A 16,720-nucleotide genomic window follows, 5' to 3' on the forward strand; every position below is an offset into this window, starting at 1 on the left:
TTAACTCTACAGCTAGATTTCAAGAAGTAGGTGTTCAGCAGGAGCTTGGTGGGGAAAAAAGAAGCAACCATATAAGGAAACAAAACCAGAATAAAAAAATGTGCTTTGGTGAGTTGGGCATACATCTGTTCTTACCACACAAGGTGTGGCAACTTTCAAATCAGGGGAACCTCAGACTACCCATTGAACTAGGAAGCAACAGCCCAAGCAAGGTTCATCAGATGCAAGTCAAAAGGATCCAATGTCTTCATAATTTTACCTGTCTGCTTTCAAAAGCAGGTTGGATGGCAGTTCCAGGAGCTGGTTGTGCTGCACGTCCAGGACCTCCACCTGTGTTCGCTCGAGCCGATCTGGGAGCCTTCCCAACATGTTGTGTCCTGCCAGCAGCTTCCGCAGGCTACTATTGTAAAACAACCTTAAGGGAAATAAAAAACACCAAAAGTGAGAAAAATTTCTGCTGAAGAGTTTCTTTGATAATTTAGACATGGTATCATGGTTCATTACAAGAAAGTGATTCAGCCAACTGATTAGCAGAGATGGCATTAATTACACACAGATCCAAAAATGTCTTCCCACTCTCCACCAACTTCTTCAAAAGGTTTTCAGAGACAGGGAAGGAGGTTCACAGATGATTCAGGAGTGAAAGTAGTGACAAAGGGTTATTTTATGGCACTGTATAAAACATGAATATAGAAGCACGACAGTGAAGGAGGTAATTGCTAACAAAGGCTGCAGAAACCTTCACATGTGGGATCCCCCTAGCTAATACAAGCACTTCAGAAGTGGGGGTGAAATCACCAGTCACCCCACAAGCTTTATAATGCTCTACTCATCATGTGCTGACTCATAATCCAATGCAATTCCCCACCCCCACAATTTTTCTTCTCTGTTAATACCAGACTTACATAAAGCCTCCTTTCCAGTTCTACGGCAAATGAAATTTATCTAATCGGCTTTACTTTCTTGAGTTTTTACAACCAATAGATGACCTGGAGTCCCATCACCCTGCTCCATTTTTTTATGGGGCTGGGGAGAAGGGGAGGGAGAAGAGGGCAACATAAAGAGAAAAACAGCTGTTCTGACGAAACAGTATAGCTTAATTTTGCAGGATAACCAATGGAACAAGGGCATGCACCTAAAGACAACAAAAATAGAGCAACTCTGAATTTTGAACAGAAATCACTTTCAGCAAATTAAGAAAAAAAGATTATTCTTCATCTGCCACATGTCTTACATCTGTCTCACATGCCTGCTACTGTACTGTTTAATCTGGCAAGCCCATGCAACACGCTGACCTGCTTCAATCCAATGCTCACGAATTATTCAGCATTAAAGCAAAAATCATCTTCCCTCTGTCACAATGACCCAAATACACATAACAAGCCTCCCTGCCCCTTCCCTGCAATGCATCAAGTCATGGGATTATCGTGCCAGAATCATCAATAAAGTACGCTGAGTATTTTCCCCTTGACAGATACCGTCACTCTCAGTATCTGCATGCCAGTGTTAACAGTTATCTCACTTGGCTGGATTGTCTGAGTTACGACCATGGATACAAGTCAACAGCCAGCCCTGTCATTCCAGAAGGCTCAACACGGGGTGAAAAGACTTACCAAAGTGATAAGCCTATCTATTATGTATTCTTGGTTTACTCTTGTTTTTTCTTGAAAAATCTCTCAGTTATGGATTTGACTTTGTATTCTGTTTTTTCAGACTGGCTAATACTGTCAACACCAAATATCAGGGTAGAAAACAGAACTGGTTGACAGAAAAAAAAAAATTCCTTGGAGGTTTTTTTGGGATGAGTGGGGGCAGAACCATTTTAAAATTCAAAAGAAAGTTCAAATTGTGGCAAAATCCTCAGAGATTTTCTCTTTCCATAATTCAGAAGAACTGAGTAAATCTTTAGGGAGTTTTAGTTTTTTTTAAAAATTCAATTTTTTTTTTTTTTTTTTTTTTTAATTTGCCTTCTCTTATTTTCCAAGTCGCACAAGCACGGAAGGACCTGGGCTGGCTGTAAACTGAACAAGCTCCTGATGAGCCTGGGACGCCTAGTCCTCAAACTGGGTGGGGAACCAGGATGCTGGGACTACTCTTCCATACAGGCAGCTTTCCCACTTGCCCAATTCCCACTGGAAGTTTTGGTGAAATCAGTGAATTCTAAGCACAAGCAGGTCATTCATCATCAGCATCTTCTCAGAAAACACAGTTTGGTGTAAGCATTCTACCAATTCCTTTACTAAGCAACTCTTCAAGAGAACACAATGTTGAATACAAATACATCTTTTAAAAAAAACAAGACACAAAGGAACAAAAACACATACAACATCTATTCACTGATGGCAACAATTTTGGCAACTCCTAATTGAAGCATTTCCTTTCTCCTTGGCAGTATGATTTTTATGAATTTATCCTGCATAGCTAAGACCAAGTACTCTTTTTGATATTCTTCAGTGCTTTTAAAGGTAAAACAGTTGCATTACAGTCCAGGGAATATTTTCCCTTTTTCCTTAATTGAGACAAATGCTAGTACAGGAACCTCTGTCTCAACTGCTTCAACTCTTTTGTCTTCAAGAACTATTTGCTGTTTTAAGAGGCAAACACACAGTATCAAGTGTAGTTTGTTTAGATCAGATACAATCTTCACCCTACCAGCAATGTGCTGGTCACTCAGCCTCCTAGGAGAGCCCTGCTGATTCACTTCACAGGTTTTCAGAATGCTAGTTTGCAAAAGGAAAAGTACACAGCAGTGCACCTGAACACACTTACTGAGCTTTTACTTGCATTTACTTGATACTTAGGCATGTTGAGCCATTTGCATTTGACTCCAGACCCAAATTTCCCCTAAAGTTTAACATATTCAAAACCTGTCTTTTGAATGGAACAGGACCCTAGAACTGAGCTGACTTATTAGGAGCTAAGCTATCTAGACATATACTACAAAGAAGAACTTTCAAAGATAAGCTATTTCCTGGGGTTAATGATAAGATGGCAGGAGAGACAAGTGGGATGTTGACTGTACCTAATTTCAGCTAATCATTAATCTCCCAGAGATATCCGGTATGCCTTGAAAGTCCTGCCTGTTATGAAGTGCAAATTAAAGAAAAATGAACTTTTGCACTCCCACCTTCTGAGTAGGCATCAGCACAGCTTCACTTTTTTATGGTGTGTATATGAAAAAACAGAGGGATTAACAGTCTGTACATCAGCCTGTTAGTTTGCTTGGTAAATCTCCTCACATCCTCTTCTGCCCATATTTCTGAAATCTACTCTCTTCCCATTTCTGACACTAAAACAGACAAGTTTACACCATCTTACACATTCACCTGACCCAGAAAAAGCTATCATTCTTAGCTTCTGATGATCTTCTGGGCTGTACAGCTCCTTAAGGAAAATATTTGTAGTTGATGATCCTTGTGAGTCCCTTCCAACTCAGCTTATTCTGTGATTTAGTAGCTGATGATACATCATCATCTTTCATAACATCTCTTTCAAAGTGTACAGAACAACCTAAAATGACAGCTCTCTTCCAATGAAGGCAAGAATTTAAAAATGCCCAATATTACCAACTAAGCAGTAAAACACACCTGAATAGACAGCTCTCTCTACAGCAAATAATAGCAAGACTTATTTTGTATTTAAGCACAACTCCTATTTTGGTTCCTCTTGACTTCTTTTCTATCATTTATATTTATCAATTTTAAGTTTAGATTTCTAGAAAAGAGATTGTGGTAGTGAAGGCAATTGCTCTTCTTACAGGAGTTTACTTGCTTGAGGAGGCTTTCTCTTCTTTAAACCCCTTTTCACTCAAACAGGGCTGTGAACTGGAGTTTCCAAGCATCACTGAAACTAAGATACAAGTGCTGGATCTCTAAACTCTCATGCAAAGTTATGGCTGTAAATATTTAATATTCAGTATTAAAAATGAAGGGCTTTCCTGCCTGAACAGCCACATGAACAGCTTCAAAGTTCAAAGGCACTACTTTCTCTGCATGAAAGTAAAAGAAGAAAGGCTGTGTGGAAGCTTGAGGCATGACGACACCCCACAAGGTAAAAATAAAAGCAAACAAAAGATAAAACAGCCCTGACAGTCACTGGAACTAGCTAAACACCAAGTCAGCAATTATTTTTGAATTGTTTATCCTGCTCACCATTGTGCAACTGGTCTGCAAGACTTACCGGGCAGGCAGCTCACGTATCTGATTGTGGCCAACATCCAACACTTCCAGTTTCCTGCTGTCACACACCCACTCAGGCAGGTTTTCCAGGTGATTTCTATGAATAAGGAACACAAAGACATGCAACTAAATTATAATTGATATGTAAAAAAATTTAAGAATACAGCCTCAAGAGAGATACAGACACCTGAAGGAAACAAATCTGCTACATAGCACTTTGCCTATGAAATTGTATCATCCAACCTTCTGCAAGGGCATTACCAGTGCAGTCCTGAGTGAGGGGGCAAGAAAGCTAACAGCAGTTAAGAAAATGGAAAAATCAAAAAGCTTCCAAATTATCATATTATCAGGGGAGTACTAAGAGTATCAGAGTGCCAAAGCTGAAATCCCTCCATGGAGAAGAAAATTTCTGAGATGCTCCTCATAAGATTACACAGTTGAAATATCTCTTCAATCCACTCTACCATTCTTTTGCTATCTTACTGAGCAGAGCAAAATTTCTTTTGTGTGTATCTTTCAAGCCAACTGTTTTGCTTTTCTTGCATTTATCTTCCCAGAAACTGACCCTCCTGGAAACTAACTTACAGGCAAGATTTTCCAAATACTGAACTGAAAACATGTAAATAGGCACTGTGGGGCACTTCTGCATCCTGCCTTAAAGACAGAAATCAGCAGCACAAGATACATGGAGGAGACTGTGTGCAAATGCACTCACACAATGACTACTTCAGTCAGAATACACAGATGCAAACTGGGCATCAAATAGTAGTCAGGCACTCGCAGACCTGAAGTTCAGGAATAGGATACTTAAGAAGCATGAATATAAATCAATCATGTACTTGTATCCTCTAGTTTATTCCTGCAATATGCAATCAAAATATGCAATAGCAACCCAACCTCTCTTCTCTTCCTTTCTGATCTCAAATGGATTTCTCAAATTCCAAATGAGCCAAAAAGTAAGGACATTTAGTTACAATGCAATGAAGCAGAAAAACAGTTCTGTGATCAAAATCATGCATTCTCCACTAATTTCATTAACAAATAAATGAAGAACACAGCTTTACAAGAACTTCTTTTCAATAAACAATTCATTTAGTCACACAAGTGTGCTACATTTAGGACAATGTGAGTAAATCAGGGCTGATGAAACTTCCAAATTGATGGCCACTAGCCCAGGTTAGCTCACTAATTGTTATGATCACCCTCAATAGCATGAGTGCTTTAAGCAGGTGTTTTAATGAAGAGATTATCATTTTAAATGCAGATGAGTAATTTCTTAAATAAGACAGCCATTAAGCACGTGTATAAATGTTTTCCTGATTCATTCCTGGAACTGTAAAACAAACTAGAACACCCCCATTTCCATTCCTTCCCTTATCCCACCTCCCTCATTAAGGTGAAATTTACATATGCATTCAAATGGCAACTGCAGATATCCCTGCAGCAGCCAGGGCTGCAGAGAACTACCAGGAGCTGCAGGAGCTGCCAAACTGATGAGTAAATTATCAAACCATCACCTACGCTGGGCTTACGATGCAGACACATCCAGAAAGTAACTTCTGTACAAGTCTCAGATTGGTGGGTGTTTGAATCATCATGTTCTAACTCCCTAAGACAGGAAATCTTTAAATAATGGAAACTCTTTAACTACAAAGGAATATAAAGTTTGCTTTGGGCAGTAATTTTTAAAAAAACAACAAAAAAGTAAATCTATAAAAAGGAAACAGGATAGAACTGACTAGAAGAAAAAAAAAAAATCCTCTAAATCTGAAAATTAATCTTTTCTTATCCCAAGGTCCAATTCCTAGCCCCATTCCCACTCAGAGAGATGACTGAGAGATGGATGTCATTGATCCATAAGTCTCTTTGATTTATATTTCACAGGTCAAGAAAAAATACACTCTTACCTAGAAATATCCATATAAGCCAGGCAATTAGGAACTGGATACACATCAAGGTGAACAAGTTCTAGGGGAAAAATATATATAAGAAGAAAAGTGGTGATAAAGATTTGCACTTAAGTGACTGTTTCATAAGAGCTATTTTAAGAGCTAACACCCAGAGATTTCAGACCACATCAATAACCTAAAAAATTTCTGAAGATCTGGACCTTTGTGAACCCCTTCTGAATTGTTTCTTTATTATGTCTTAGTACATTTGTTACGTTACATTGTACTTGCTATGACTGACACTGCATAACTGATCGGGGCAAGAAACTGGAGGATATTAAAAGTTTCATGGCAAATTCTAATTTTTTCCATTTTTGTCACAAGAACTGTGAATTTCACCTCTGCCTCCCTCTGCCCAGGAGAGTCAGTCACAAAACTTGTTCTACTTTTTTCTCCCTGGTCACTTGAGATATAAGCATGGGAAGGGAACCTCCCCACTCTGGAACAGCAAGTTACAGAATACCAGAGTCCTTTAGGTCATGGTAAGATCCAGGGTATTTGTCAACATATTACATAAGCCTTGGCATGCCTGTGGAGTTCCCAGTTGCAGGCAGCCTTACAGATCTTTCATAACACACCTACAGCTAGTAATGTTATTATTGAAGCAATCAAAATTTAGTTCATATCCTAAGGTTTTAGCTAGTGCTCAGTGTTAGGTTTAAAAAAACCCAAAACCAAACATATTTATTTAACCCTATAGAGAAATTAACTAAAGTGTCACTGTAACAAGCAGTTTCTTTGGAAGATGAGAGGAAGGCAAGGTGGCCAAGGGTGCAAGGAGAGGACAATCCAAGAGGAACAGCAAGACCAAACAGGCAGTTGGATTGCAAGACATGGGTTGATTTGGATTCTCAGCCCACATTGAACACATGCTCAGATTATGTTAACTTTTCTCAGATTATGTTAACTTTTCTCAGCTACAAAGATCTTGGCATGAATACTTAATGAAGGTGCAGGCTTAGATATTGCTAAGACGACAGCCTTTTAAAGGCAGTTCAGACTGCTCATCAAATTCACAGTTCTCCGACTTTGCATTTTCTTTATTCCACACTGAACTACTCCAAATGATAAAAATGGTGGTGCAAACTGAGTATTTTAAGTAATTGCAGTTTCCAGAGACAGATCAAACACACTCTGTTAATGAAACACAGCAGTTATTTAACTGAAGAAGGCTGCATTATTTTTATTATCAAACATGAGTAAATGAAGTTACCATTATGAATTTCATAGCTTTCTTGACAGGTTCAGCAGCTAGAGGGAGGAGCAAAAATTCATAGTTTTGGGTTGTCTTCCAAATGGCCACTTGTTTGAACTTTCTCAGTGCAGGGAAAAGCAATACATTCCTTACTGGTTCTAGCAGAGCAACACAATGCAACCGAAACAAGTGACAAATTCAAGAACCCTCCCTACTGACACAGACAAGAATTGCTAAAATTGTGACAGTTCTTAGACCTCCAAATTGTGTTATTATTTGAAAGTCACTTTCGAAGCTCAGAACTGCCAGTGGCATGACACAGCACATGTAAAACCCTTTTATCTAGGACTGTGTCAAGAGACTTCTGATTACGTATATTACACTCCACAAGCACCTTACAGAGAACTAGGTACAACACCACCACCACAGCTGCCCTGAAGATGCACTTACCATTGCAGGAAGCGTACAGCGCTTTGAGAAAATACCCACTGATTTTGAGGGTCACCAGCTGGTTCCGCTCACAGTGTAACACTTCCACGTTGTTAAAAACTGTTGCGTCCAGCTCCCCAAGTTTGTTGTCTCGCAGATCCAGCTGGGTCACATGATGCAGAAAATCGATTTCATCGGCCTCCAATCTCCTAATTGAATTCAATCTTGTAGATAAAAAAAAAGAGATTAGGTGTAGTTATAAGGAAGGCTCCTGCTGACAAACCATTGCTTGGTCTACAATCAATCAGCTGCACTGGATGAAACTAGCACACTTCCAGGTACTGATCAAGGCTGATTTTTAATATTTTTCTCTTTTTTATGTTACAGTTTTCATCCTTTGAAAAGCAGGATGGATATGCTGTGCAGCTTTATCCATCATGACAAAGGAATGATGACACCAAACTCCTTTCTAAACTATTGCGAAAACTACTGATGAAAAGCTCTGCAAGAAGCTGAGTATAAGTATATATACTTACAAGATGTTACTGTGCATATATAAATAAAAGATCATCTGGCTGTTATTTGTGCCCAACAGTTTGGAAAAGAACAAAACTTCTACAGTTCTTGCTGGCCTATCATCTGCTGGAAAAATCCAGCACATACAAGTAACCAGCATGTATTGGAGATCATTGCCTTATTGAAAGGCCAAATTGAGATTTATGAATTCCCATGTATTTGCTTCTCACCTCTCCATATTTCACAGTAAGCAAATTCAGAGACCTGAAAATGAGTGTTGAAAGAAAACAAAGCAGAAGCCCAAGAGGACTGGGACTACAGATAAAGAGGACAGGTTTTACACATCTTCACTGTAGTGCACTGATGCTTTAATACTCAACCACTGCCCCAGAAGTTACAACTGAGTGAGATTATCTACAACCCAGCACTGTTTTAAGACTGCCAAGCACTCCAAAGAGATCAGTTTGAGCTCTTTGATCAAACCCAGCTCTGAGCAGAACACTAAAATCAGTATAGCAACTTCTGCTGGTCCACTAAACCAGCTGAGCCCTCAGCAGATAAGGACAAATACTTGCAGTTCTGCTGCTGCTCCTGCTTTCCAAGCATTGCCCTCTGTGTAACAGTTGTGTTTTTAGAGTAGCTACATCTCCCAGTTAAAAGCATAAAGGCAATATGTCTCCCCTCCAACACCACCTTACCTTTTCTATTTTTAATTTGCAAGCAGTGCTTCTTTTTGATTTTACTGAAGCAAAGCACCTCATTGTACAGCAAGTACAATATTTACTATTTCAGGTAGTGCCACAAAGAATCACTATTCACTGCTAGGTGCAGAAAGGATGTGGTAGAAAGGATGAGAGGGCTGGAATTGCACCACTGGAACTCATGGCCAGGTCAGATACAAGATCCCTTCTCTGAGACCAATTTATATGCTTTTAATGTATGTACAAACACACAGACATATTTGAACCCCACCAGAAACACTTCAGAATTCACCTATCTATTCAGTTAAACTGATGTTGGCCCTTCCTAGACTGCAAAGTCTGACAGCTACATGGCAAGTAAAATAAGTTTTATCTCACTTTAGCTTTCCAAAATTCACTGTTTAGAATTCCGAAATTCACTGTTACATGGACCTCAGGTCCAGGCTTTGAATTGAGCCTTGATGACCTGATTGCAGAATTTGTCTTCCACAAACACTGTAACAATAGAGAACCACCTTACACCAGAGGTATTCGTAACAAGGATCTCTTTGGACTCTACTGACTGTATCAATAAAATAACATTACTCATGCTGGACAAGGCCTTTTAACACACTAAGAAATACTAAAATATCTATTTTTGCTCTTTCACCTTCAATGTCCTTTTCTTCATCTCACAAATCTGTAACATTTCAGATAGAAAGTTTTTGAGCCAGGGACTACCATGTCTATTGCATCATCACTGCAGCAACAATAACTGCAGGAACCACAAGTATCCCAAGCTCTGTTTTGTTTGATCCTTTGGTGCAAACATTCATTTCCCCTAAAACTCATTTTTCTACCTATTGATCCCCCTACATGTTCCAACTTTGTCATAGAAGAGTGCTAAGTCACGGCAAGTGCTGGGAGTTACATAACACCACCAGAAACATGGTTCAGTGGACAAACACAAGAGATTTATACCCAGAGGCAATTCTGAGAGCCAAGGACAAGCCATTTCAACACAAATAATTTAGGCTCACTTATTCTTCCCCTTTTCTAAATACCTACCTTAGATCCACATGCTTAATATGAGGCATTCTTTTCAGCACCTGTAGGTTCAGGGTATCGATGCAGTTTCCTGACATACAGAGCTTATCCATGGCAGTCAGCTTTTCCAGCACTCCAGGAATGTCAGTGAACTCGTTGAAGGACAGACTCACATAGCTGAGTTGATGCATATGCTCCAATTCATCAGGAAGGGACTGGAGAAAGTTACCATCCAGCAAAAATGTCTGCAAGCTATTAGAAAAGGGGAAGGGAGAGTGAAGAAAATGAGTGACCTGTTAAATCACATTTCCTTCCTATAAACACACAAATCTGCTGCAGTTACAGTGACATACAATATCTAAAAGGGCAGCAGAAAGAAAAATGTTAATGAATAACATTGTAACATCTGCTACAGAAGATTGCCACTGAATAATTAAAAGCTTTGGCAACTATGAAGTGTAGGCTGACAGTTCTACCTCCAGAAGTACAATTTGTATGACAGCTGAAGAACATATGCAAGAAGGGTTAAGATTTTCTTCACCATGAAGGTGACCCTTGTGTCAAAGCTAGAGACTGGAAGAGCTCAGAGGCACAAAGCATACTTTCCCTCCGTCCACAATTGCTTCCATATGTATCTACAGTCTGCTCTGACAGAACCCAGTAAGTCTAAACTGCTTCTCATAGCAGGAGAATGCAGAGTCATGAAACTGCTTGCTGCCTTTGCTGTTGTCAGGCTGTGTATGTGAAAGTTCTAAGAAAGTACTTGCTTGTGCATTTCGCCTACAACTGCTGGAATGCTTCTGAGGGCATTGCAGGACACGTTGAGTTCAGTCAGGGTTGGGATACTGCAGACTGCCAGTGGGAACTCTCCTAAATTATTATTCGAAAGGTTAAGGCTCTTCAATTTGGTGAATCTAAAATGAAATAAGAAAAAATAGAGGAAACAAATAAGTAATCCACACCAAGTTACCTCACAATAATTAATGTAAGGCGAATTTGATTGTATAAATACAGTCACATTCATTTTTAGTTATATGCTCAGAACAACCAGGGAAACTACCAGACACTCAAACTCAACACCACTTGTAAGAGTTCACTCATGTTAAGCTGATAAAGAGAAACAGACCGTCCTGAACAACACATTAAATGTATTTTCCAAAGAGTTTAACAAAGAACCAATTCCTTGCCATCCTTATTATATATTTCACTTCTATGGCATCCTACCCTGCATTAAAGCACTGCTATTTTCCTGAATCCATTTTTTGGTAGTAAAAGTGCCCTTCTCACACAGGTCACAAGGTGCAGGAAATTCTCAGACTATTTAAATACGAATTTTTTTGGTGCTGCTGATCTGTGTGCTCAGGACCATTCACGTTTACCTTTCAAATAAAAATTCTCATTAGAACAGACTGTTTGATATACAAGTAGGAAATGTGCTAAATGAAAACAGAATTTAGCAAGGCTTCTGTAGCGACAGAGGCAAATTTTTGTCCTTGACGTGTCAGAGAACTCTTAAAAGCCCCTTAGTTTATTACATCAGCCAAAAAAGCAACTAAAAATGACCAAAACCATTTATACAAAAAACCCAAGAAGGAGACAATCCAATTAGCCAGCCTGCATGTTCAGCAACATTATTATGGTTGCCTGACAACCACTGGGAGGTGTGCCTAAAGCCAAGTAAAAGGATGAATGAAAAGATCTGTGTCAGATTCCGATAGATGGGAGGAAGTTTCTTTTCTGGCACAGTTTATACCTGGACATTTTATCTGGACTTAATTTTCCCTTCATTAATGATCAAGTCCTTTATTTGTGTGAGCAGAATTTTATATAAACTTGGCAATGGAAACAAAACTGCACCTATGAGTGCTGCTATTGCACATAAAAATAATCTCCAGCAGCATGCGCCAGTGTATCCATAGCCTCTGCATCAGTCTGTTCCTACCAGAGAACCCTGTCCTCCTCCAAAGAGAAAATATGGAGAGCAAATGTATCAAGCACTAAAAGGCTAAAGAGTTTTAATACCAATACTTAAAAATCCCTAGCAGCTACTGCTATCAACTGGTACAGACCCCTAGTATTGTCTAAATAAAACTCAAGCCACAGACTAAAATTCAACTGAAAACGTAAGGAGCACCTTTGTGTGGTACTTCAGTGAGGGCTGCTGAGCCCCAAAGGCAGGCTGTAAACACACATAACATTTACACAGGTTTGCAGCAAGCAAGGGAATGCTGTGGTGTTTTGGTGCAATGATGGCAGGAGAAAAAAAATAGAAAAATCATTGCCAGAGTTATCATAAATTTTCAACACCCTGTGCCATACTGGAGGCAGAAGAAGTTTGGAACAAAGTTAGATGGAGACTAAAAGAAATATTGCAATCAAATTAGTGCTACAGGGGAAAAAAATGCTACTGTGCAGAAACAATGACTAGTCTATCTCTAAAGGGAGAATTGTAAATTAAAAAGGAGGCAAGGGTAAATTAATAAGGGCTGCTAGGCAGAAAAATAAATATGCATGTTTTAAACACTATACCTTCATATTGCTCTATTTTGAGAGAGAGGATTTAAAAATCTTGAACCTATCTTGAAGATAACTGTAGATTTAGGGCACAGATATACTGCTTGAAAATTTGGGTTCTTTCTGTGGTAGAACAGCTGTCCCACATAATTCTCAAAGTTAGATGCAAATACAAACAGGAGTGCTCCAAGCACTGCACTCCAAGCCTTTCGAATATTTTTTCCAAGTATTAGGCAAGTACCAAAATAGTAAAAATGAGAAGATTAAGTTAAAATAACTAAACTGCTGGAGAAACAAAAATGTAACCCTTCCAATTTTCAAGTCAACCATGAAAAAAAAATTTAACAACCAGACCGAGGCTACAGCCTTTACCTGTGCTGCTCTGTAGTCTCAAAAGAATAGTCTCAGGGCTTTTGTCCACTAAACAATCTACTAGAAGATAACAAACACAATCTTAGGATAAAATTACAGAAGATCAAACTAAGAGAGGAAAAAGGACGGGGGTTGCTGGTGGCTAAGAAAGCTAAGAAATACAGTAACTCCAGTGTCATGTTCATCTTCAAGGTTTTCTGCATACATTCTTGTGCATAACTGCCCTAGATCAGAGAGGAGGAGGGGGAAAAAAGCTCCCCTACCTGACTTATCTGGAGTACAGCTTTACTCATCTAATGTATGTTGTAATGTGTGCTTATTCAAGGTCTTTGGTGAGGAATCTAACTACTCAGGACACAGCCTGAACTGGTTAACAGGTCTATGTAGTGCATAAGCAAGGATGAATAGTACATCTAGTATTGGATAAACTCATACATGATACACATAGAACTGTACATCAAAAAAATCCAAAACCATAATTCATTGTAGAATCACATTTACAGAAACAGTGAAAGACAAGCACCACAGTCTTAGCTAAAGTTAAGAGATTAATTTAAGACATCTGGCTGGAAAGAGGTATTTTTCTTCCCCCAATGCAAACATGTTCATTTAGAAAATGCCAAAGTAGTATTTTTTCCCATGGAGCACTGTCAAGAACAGTCAGAACATTACTGAGCCAAACCAGGAGATATTTGCTCAGTTAAAATCTAAATCTACCTCCCATCTTTGGCAATTCACTTCCCACTATCCATATTACAAACACGCTGGTGCACTTCCCTTATGGAGCACTGACACACTGCACATTTCAGATGCTGAATTGTTTATAGAGCTTCTTATATCTAGGCAGATTTATAGTCAGTCACACCATCACTTCTATATCACATCAATATAAATAAGGTAGGAGAGAAGTATTTTACAGACTCAATATTTCTGTTGTGGCTGAGTTTGCAAAGCATCATGCTTCCAATGGATTTTACAGAGTAACATTTTTGCTGTTTTCTCACATCCAAATCTTTACTCCTATCAGAAGCAGGCACACAAATCAATGCTGCCCACATGGCATTGCTAGACAGAAAAAAAGGCACAACTGCTTGTTTGAGGCATGACAGTGTAATAACCTCATATTAAGTTCATACATATGCTTTTTGTTCTCTTCTCCCTTCTTCCATGGTTCCAGACTTTTATCTCTCAGTAGAAGTCAATCTGAAGAACAGCATCTCTCAATACACTATGCTCAGTTAGCTTACTAAGCTTTCTATTGTAACAGTCCACATGCAAACACTCACTTTGTTGAACAAAAATAGCCCTACTTTAAGCTAGAGCAAAATCTTGACATGTCAACCCTTGGGTTTAAACATGCAATATGACTGAACACTAATTGCCCTAACTGAGCCAAAAACTGTCCACTTATTTAATCCTGAAGCTGCCACTTCAGGAAGGGCTTTAGTTTGACATATGCAAAATCAGGAGAGGAACTAACAAGTGAAGTTGTATCACGGCAAAGCAATGAACTGGCTGATGTGCTATTTTCAAATTCAGACCTACCCAGTGGGAACAGCAGAGAATTTCAATCACACAGTACAGCACTTGTGTTCCACTGTGTTTGGGGCAAGGGGAATAGTGTATTCCCCTTGTGGTGGTCATGTACCATTATTGAAATTCAGCCATAACAGACTCATCTGACAAAACTAGTCTTGCTCTACTCTTACTAGAACAATTAAAAAGCAGTATTTTACTACACCTGGCAGGGAAGGCATGGGTTAATAAAGAACTCAGCCAAAGGAAAACAATCACTTTTCCAAACCTATCTCCAGAACCTGGGCTCTCATGACTTTACTGTGGTTACATCTCAATATTATTTTCAAGCATCAACATAAATATCCCTCAGTTACAACACCATTTCTGAGCAGAACACTGGCATTTGCCTTGCAGTGCTGTGACAAGTTGTAGAATTCAACTAAAACCTGCCACTTTCTGGAACATCTACTGCTTTGGCCACTTACTTAATCATGAAGAGAATTTCCCTAAAATTCTGCCATGGCAATTTCGTCCTTGGAAATTAAAGGTGCAATTTACTCCCTTTTCTGCAGTTGTGTTGGATTACCCTCCTTACTGCCTAAGGGAGTTGCTAGTCTAGTGCCAGAAATACTGTCACAGTATTCCCTTTCCAGAAAGGTGTCGTTGCAAAAGTCTTAAATTTGTAGGACTATTCAAATGAACAAATAATCAGATGTTAAGTCAAATTCAGGCTACCTCCAAGCCTAATTACAATAAAGCTTTTATTATATTACATAGCTGGTAAGAGTACCATAAAGACAAGAGGACCAAGTGCATGTTTTGTTAGTGGAAATAACCTGAACCTACACTACTGCACAATGCAGTTCTCAATTTCTGCATGTACCCACCACACACTGCTTCATATAGGGAGAAAGACTACCTCAGAGAAAGGACAAAATTCTTAGGAAAAAACAGTGAAAATACATTCTTCTCTCCTGAAAATTTACAATTGAAATTCAAAAGTATTAACTAGGGGTGGACTTCCAAACTGAAATATCTTTAACTACATGAAAAGAAAACCCTTACTTTGGAAGCCATATCCAAAAAAAACTAGACAAGTAAATAGGAGATTGATACACAATAACTGGATTCCATAAATATGTTCACTTGAAACATTACTTGGAAGAGATACTGCTGAACATAGCCTCGCAGTTCACTAAAGTGAATCAAATTATCCAAGAGCAATTTCTACTTTAAATTACATGATATTAAAAATGCTATTTTTATAGTATGTATCTTACTGCTATTTGTTTTTCTCATATCACTATTAAGTTCACTGCTCCAACTTAAAAAATAAAATTAAAAAGTCAATGTTTTCCAGGCATTAAACCAAATTTGCAATTGTTCCCACTTAGTCATTTGCAGAGATTTTAATTTTATGTTTTAATTTTTATTTAATGAAATGCCACTTATTTTTGCTGGGTATTCATAAGGGCACTTTTCTGAGATCACAAAGATACACAGGAGTTAAGGAGAACACAGTCATGAAGGTTTGGAAAGATGCACTAACAAAAGCAAATTCTTTCTTCAATGTCTTCACAAGTTGGATAAAACAAAAGCAGTGAAGTCACGTAAACAACAAACTCCAAGTGCCATCTTTAGCATTACCAATATTTTTTTAAAAATCTAAAGCTACAGTGATGAGAAAATAAGTGTAACATTAAAATACAGCAAGCACTGGATGGAGCTCACTACTACCACACCTCTGGTTGTCAATACCACACCAACCTTTCCTCTTGCCCTGCTGCTTAAAGAGCTGCACTTCAGTGTTTGACTTCAAGTGAAAGAGGAGAAACTGTACAAAACTAAGGTTTCTTCCTCTCCAAGCCAACAGAATTGTGAGAGGCAGCTCCCCACATCTTCACACACCACAGAGCAAGGGAAGTTAGCATGCTCCACATACTAGGATTCATTTGAGTATCAATAAAAAACCCAACCAAAACCCAACCACTAACCCAAAAATAAAAAAAAATCTTTAAAAACTAAAAAAACCTCTAAGTCAAAAAAACAAACCCCATAAACAACAACAAGAAAACAAAACCCACAAAATCCAAACATACACCCCCCAAAATAAATGGGAGGAGAAAAAAACAAGAAAGGAGAAAGCTCAAATCCTTTCCAGTGCATCTACTGGCAGTGCCCCTGTTTGGGACTGACAAAGGGGGAAGATGTATAATTGGCATTCATTAAACCATCCAACTTTCTCCACTAACCTCAGTTTCATACACTAATAGCAATAATCACAAGCAGTACCTCAATGTACTTTGAGGTCAACCAAGTGGC

At 38.7% G+C, this 16,720-nt stretch overlaps 1 protein-coding gene across 1 annotated transcript in view; it reads right to left on the reverse strand.

Moving 5' to 3' along the window:
• PHLPP1 (PH domain and leucine rich repeat protein phosphatase 1) overlaps nt 1-16,720 on the reverse strand; it is a 135,541-nt gene that overhangs the window by 24,688 nt on the left and 94,133 nt on the right. The window contains exons 5-10 of the mRNA XM_079301622.1: nt 10,762-10,908; nt 10,016-10,246; nt 7,773-7,975; nt 6,086-6,146; nt 4,180-4,275; nt 260-415 (exon numbers count right to left, since the gene is read on the reverse strand). Coding sequence (XP_079157748.1) covers nt 260-415; nt 4,180-4,275; nt 6,086-6,146; nt 7,773-7,975; nt 10,016-10,246; nt 10,762-10,908 — 894 coding nt within the window. The remainder of the gene's footprint in view (nt 1-259; nt 416-4,179; nt 4,276-6,085; nt 6,147-7,772; nt 7,976-10,015; nt 10,247-10,761; nt 10,909-16,720) is intronic.

Source organism: Erithacus rubecula, assembly GCF_903797595.1.
Source record: "Erithacus rubecula genome assembly, chromosome: 3".
NCBI lineage: Eukaryota > Metazoa > Chordata > Aves > Passeriformes > Muscicapidae > Erithacus > Erithacus rubecula.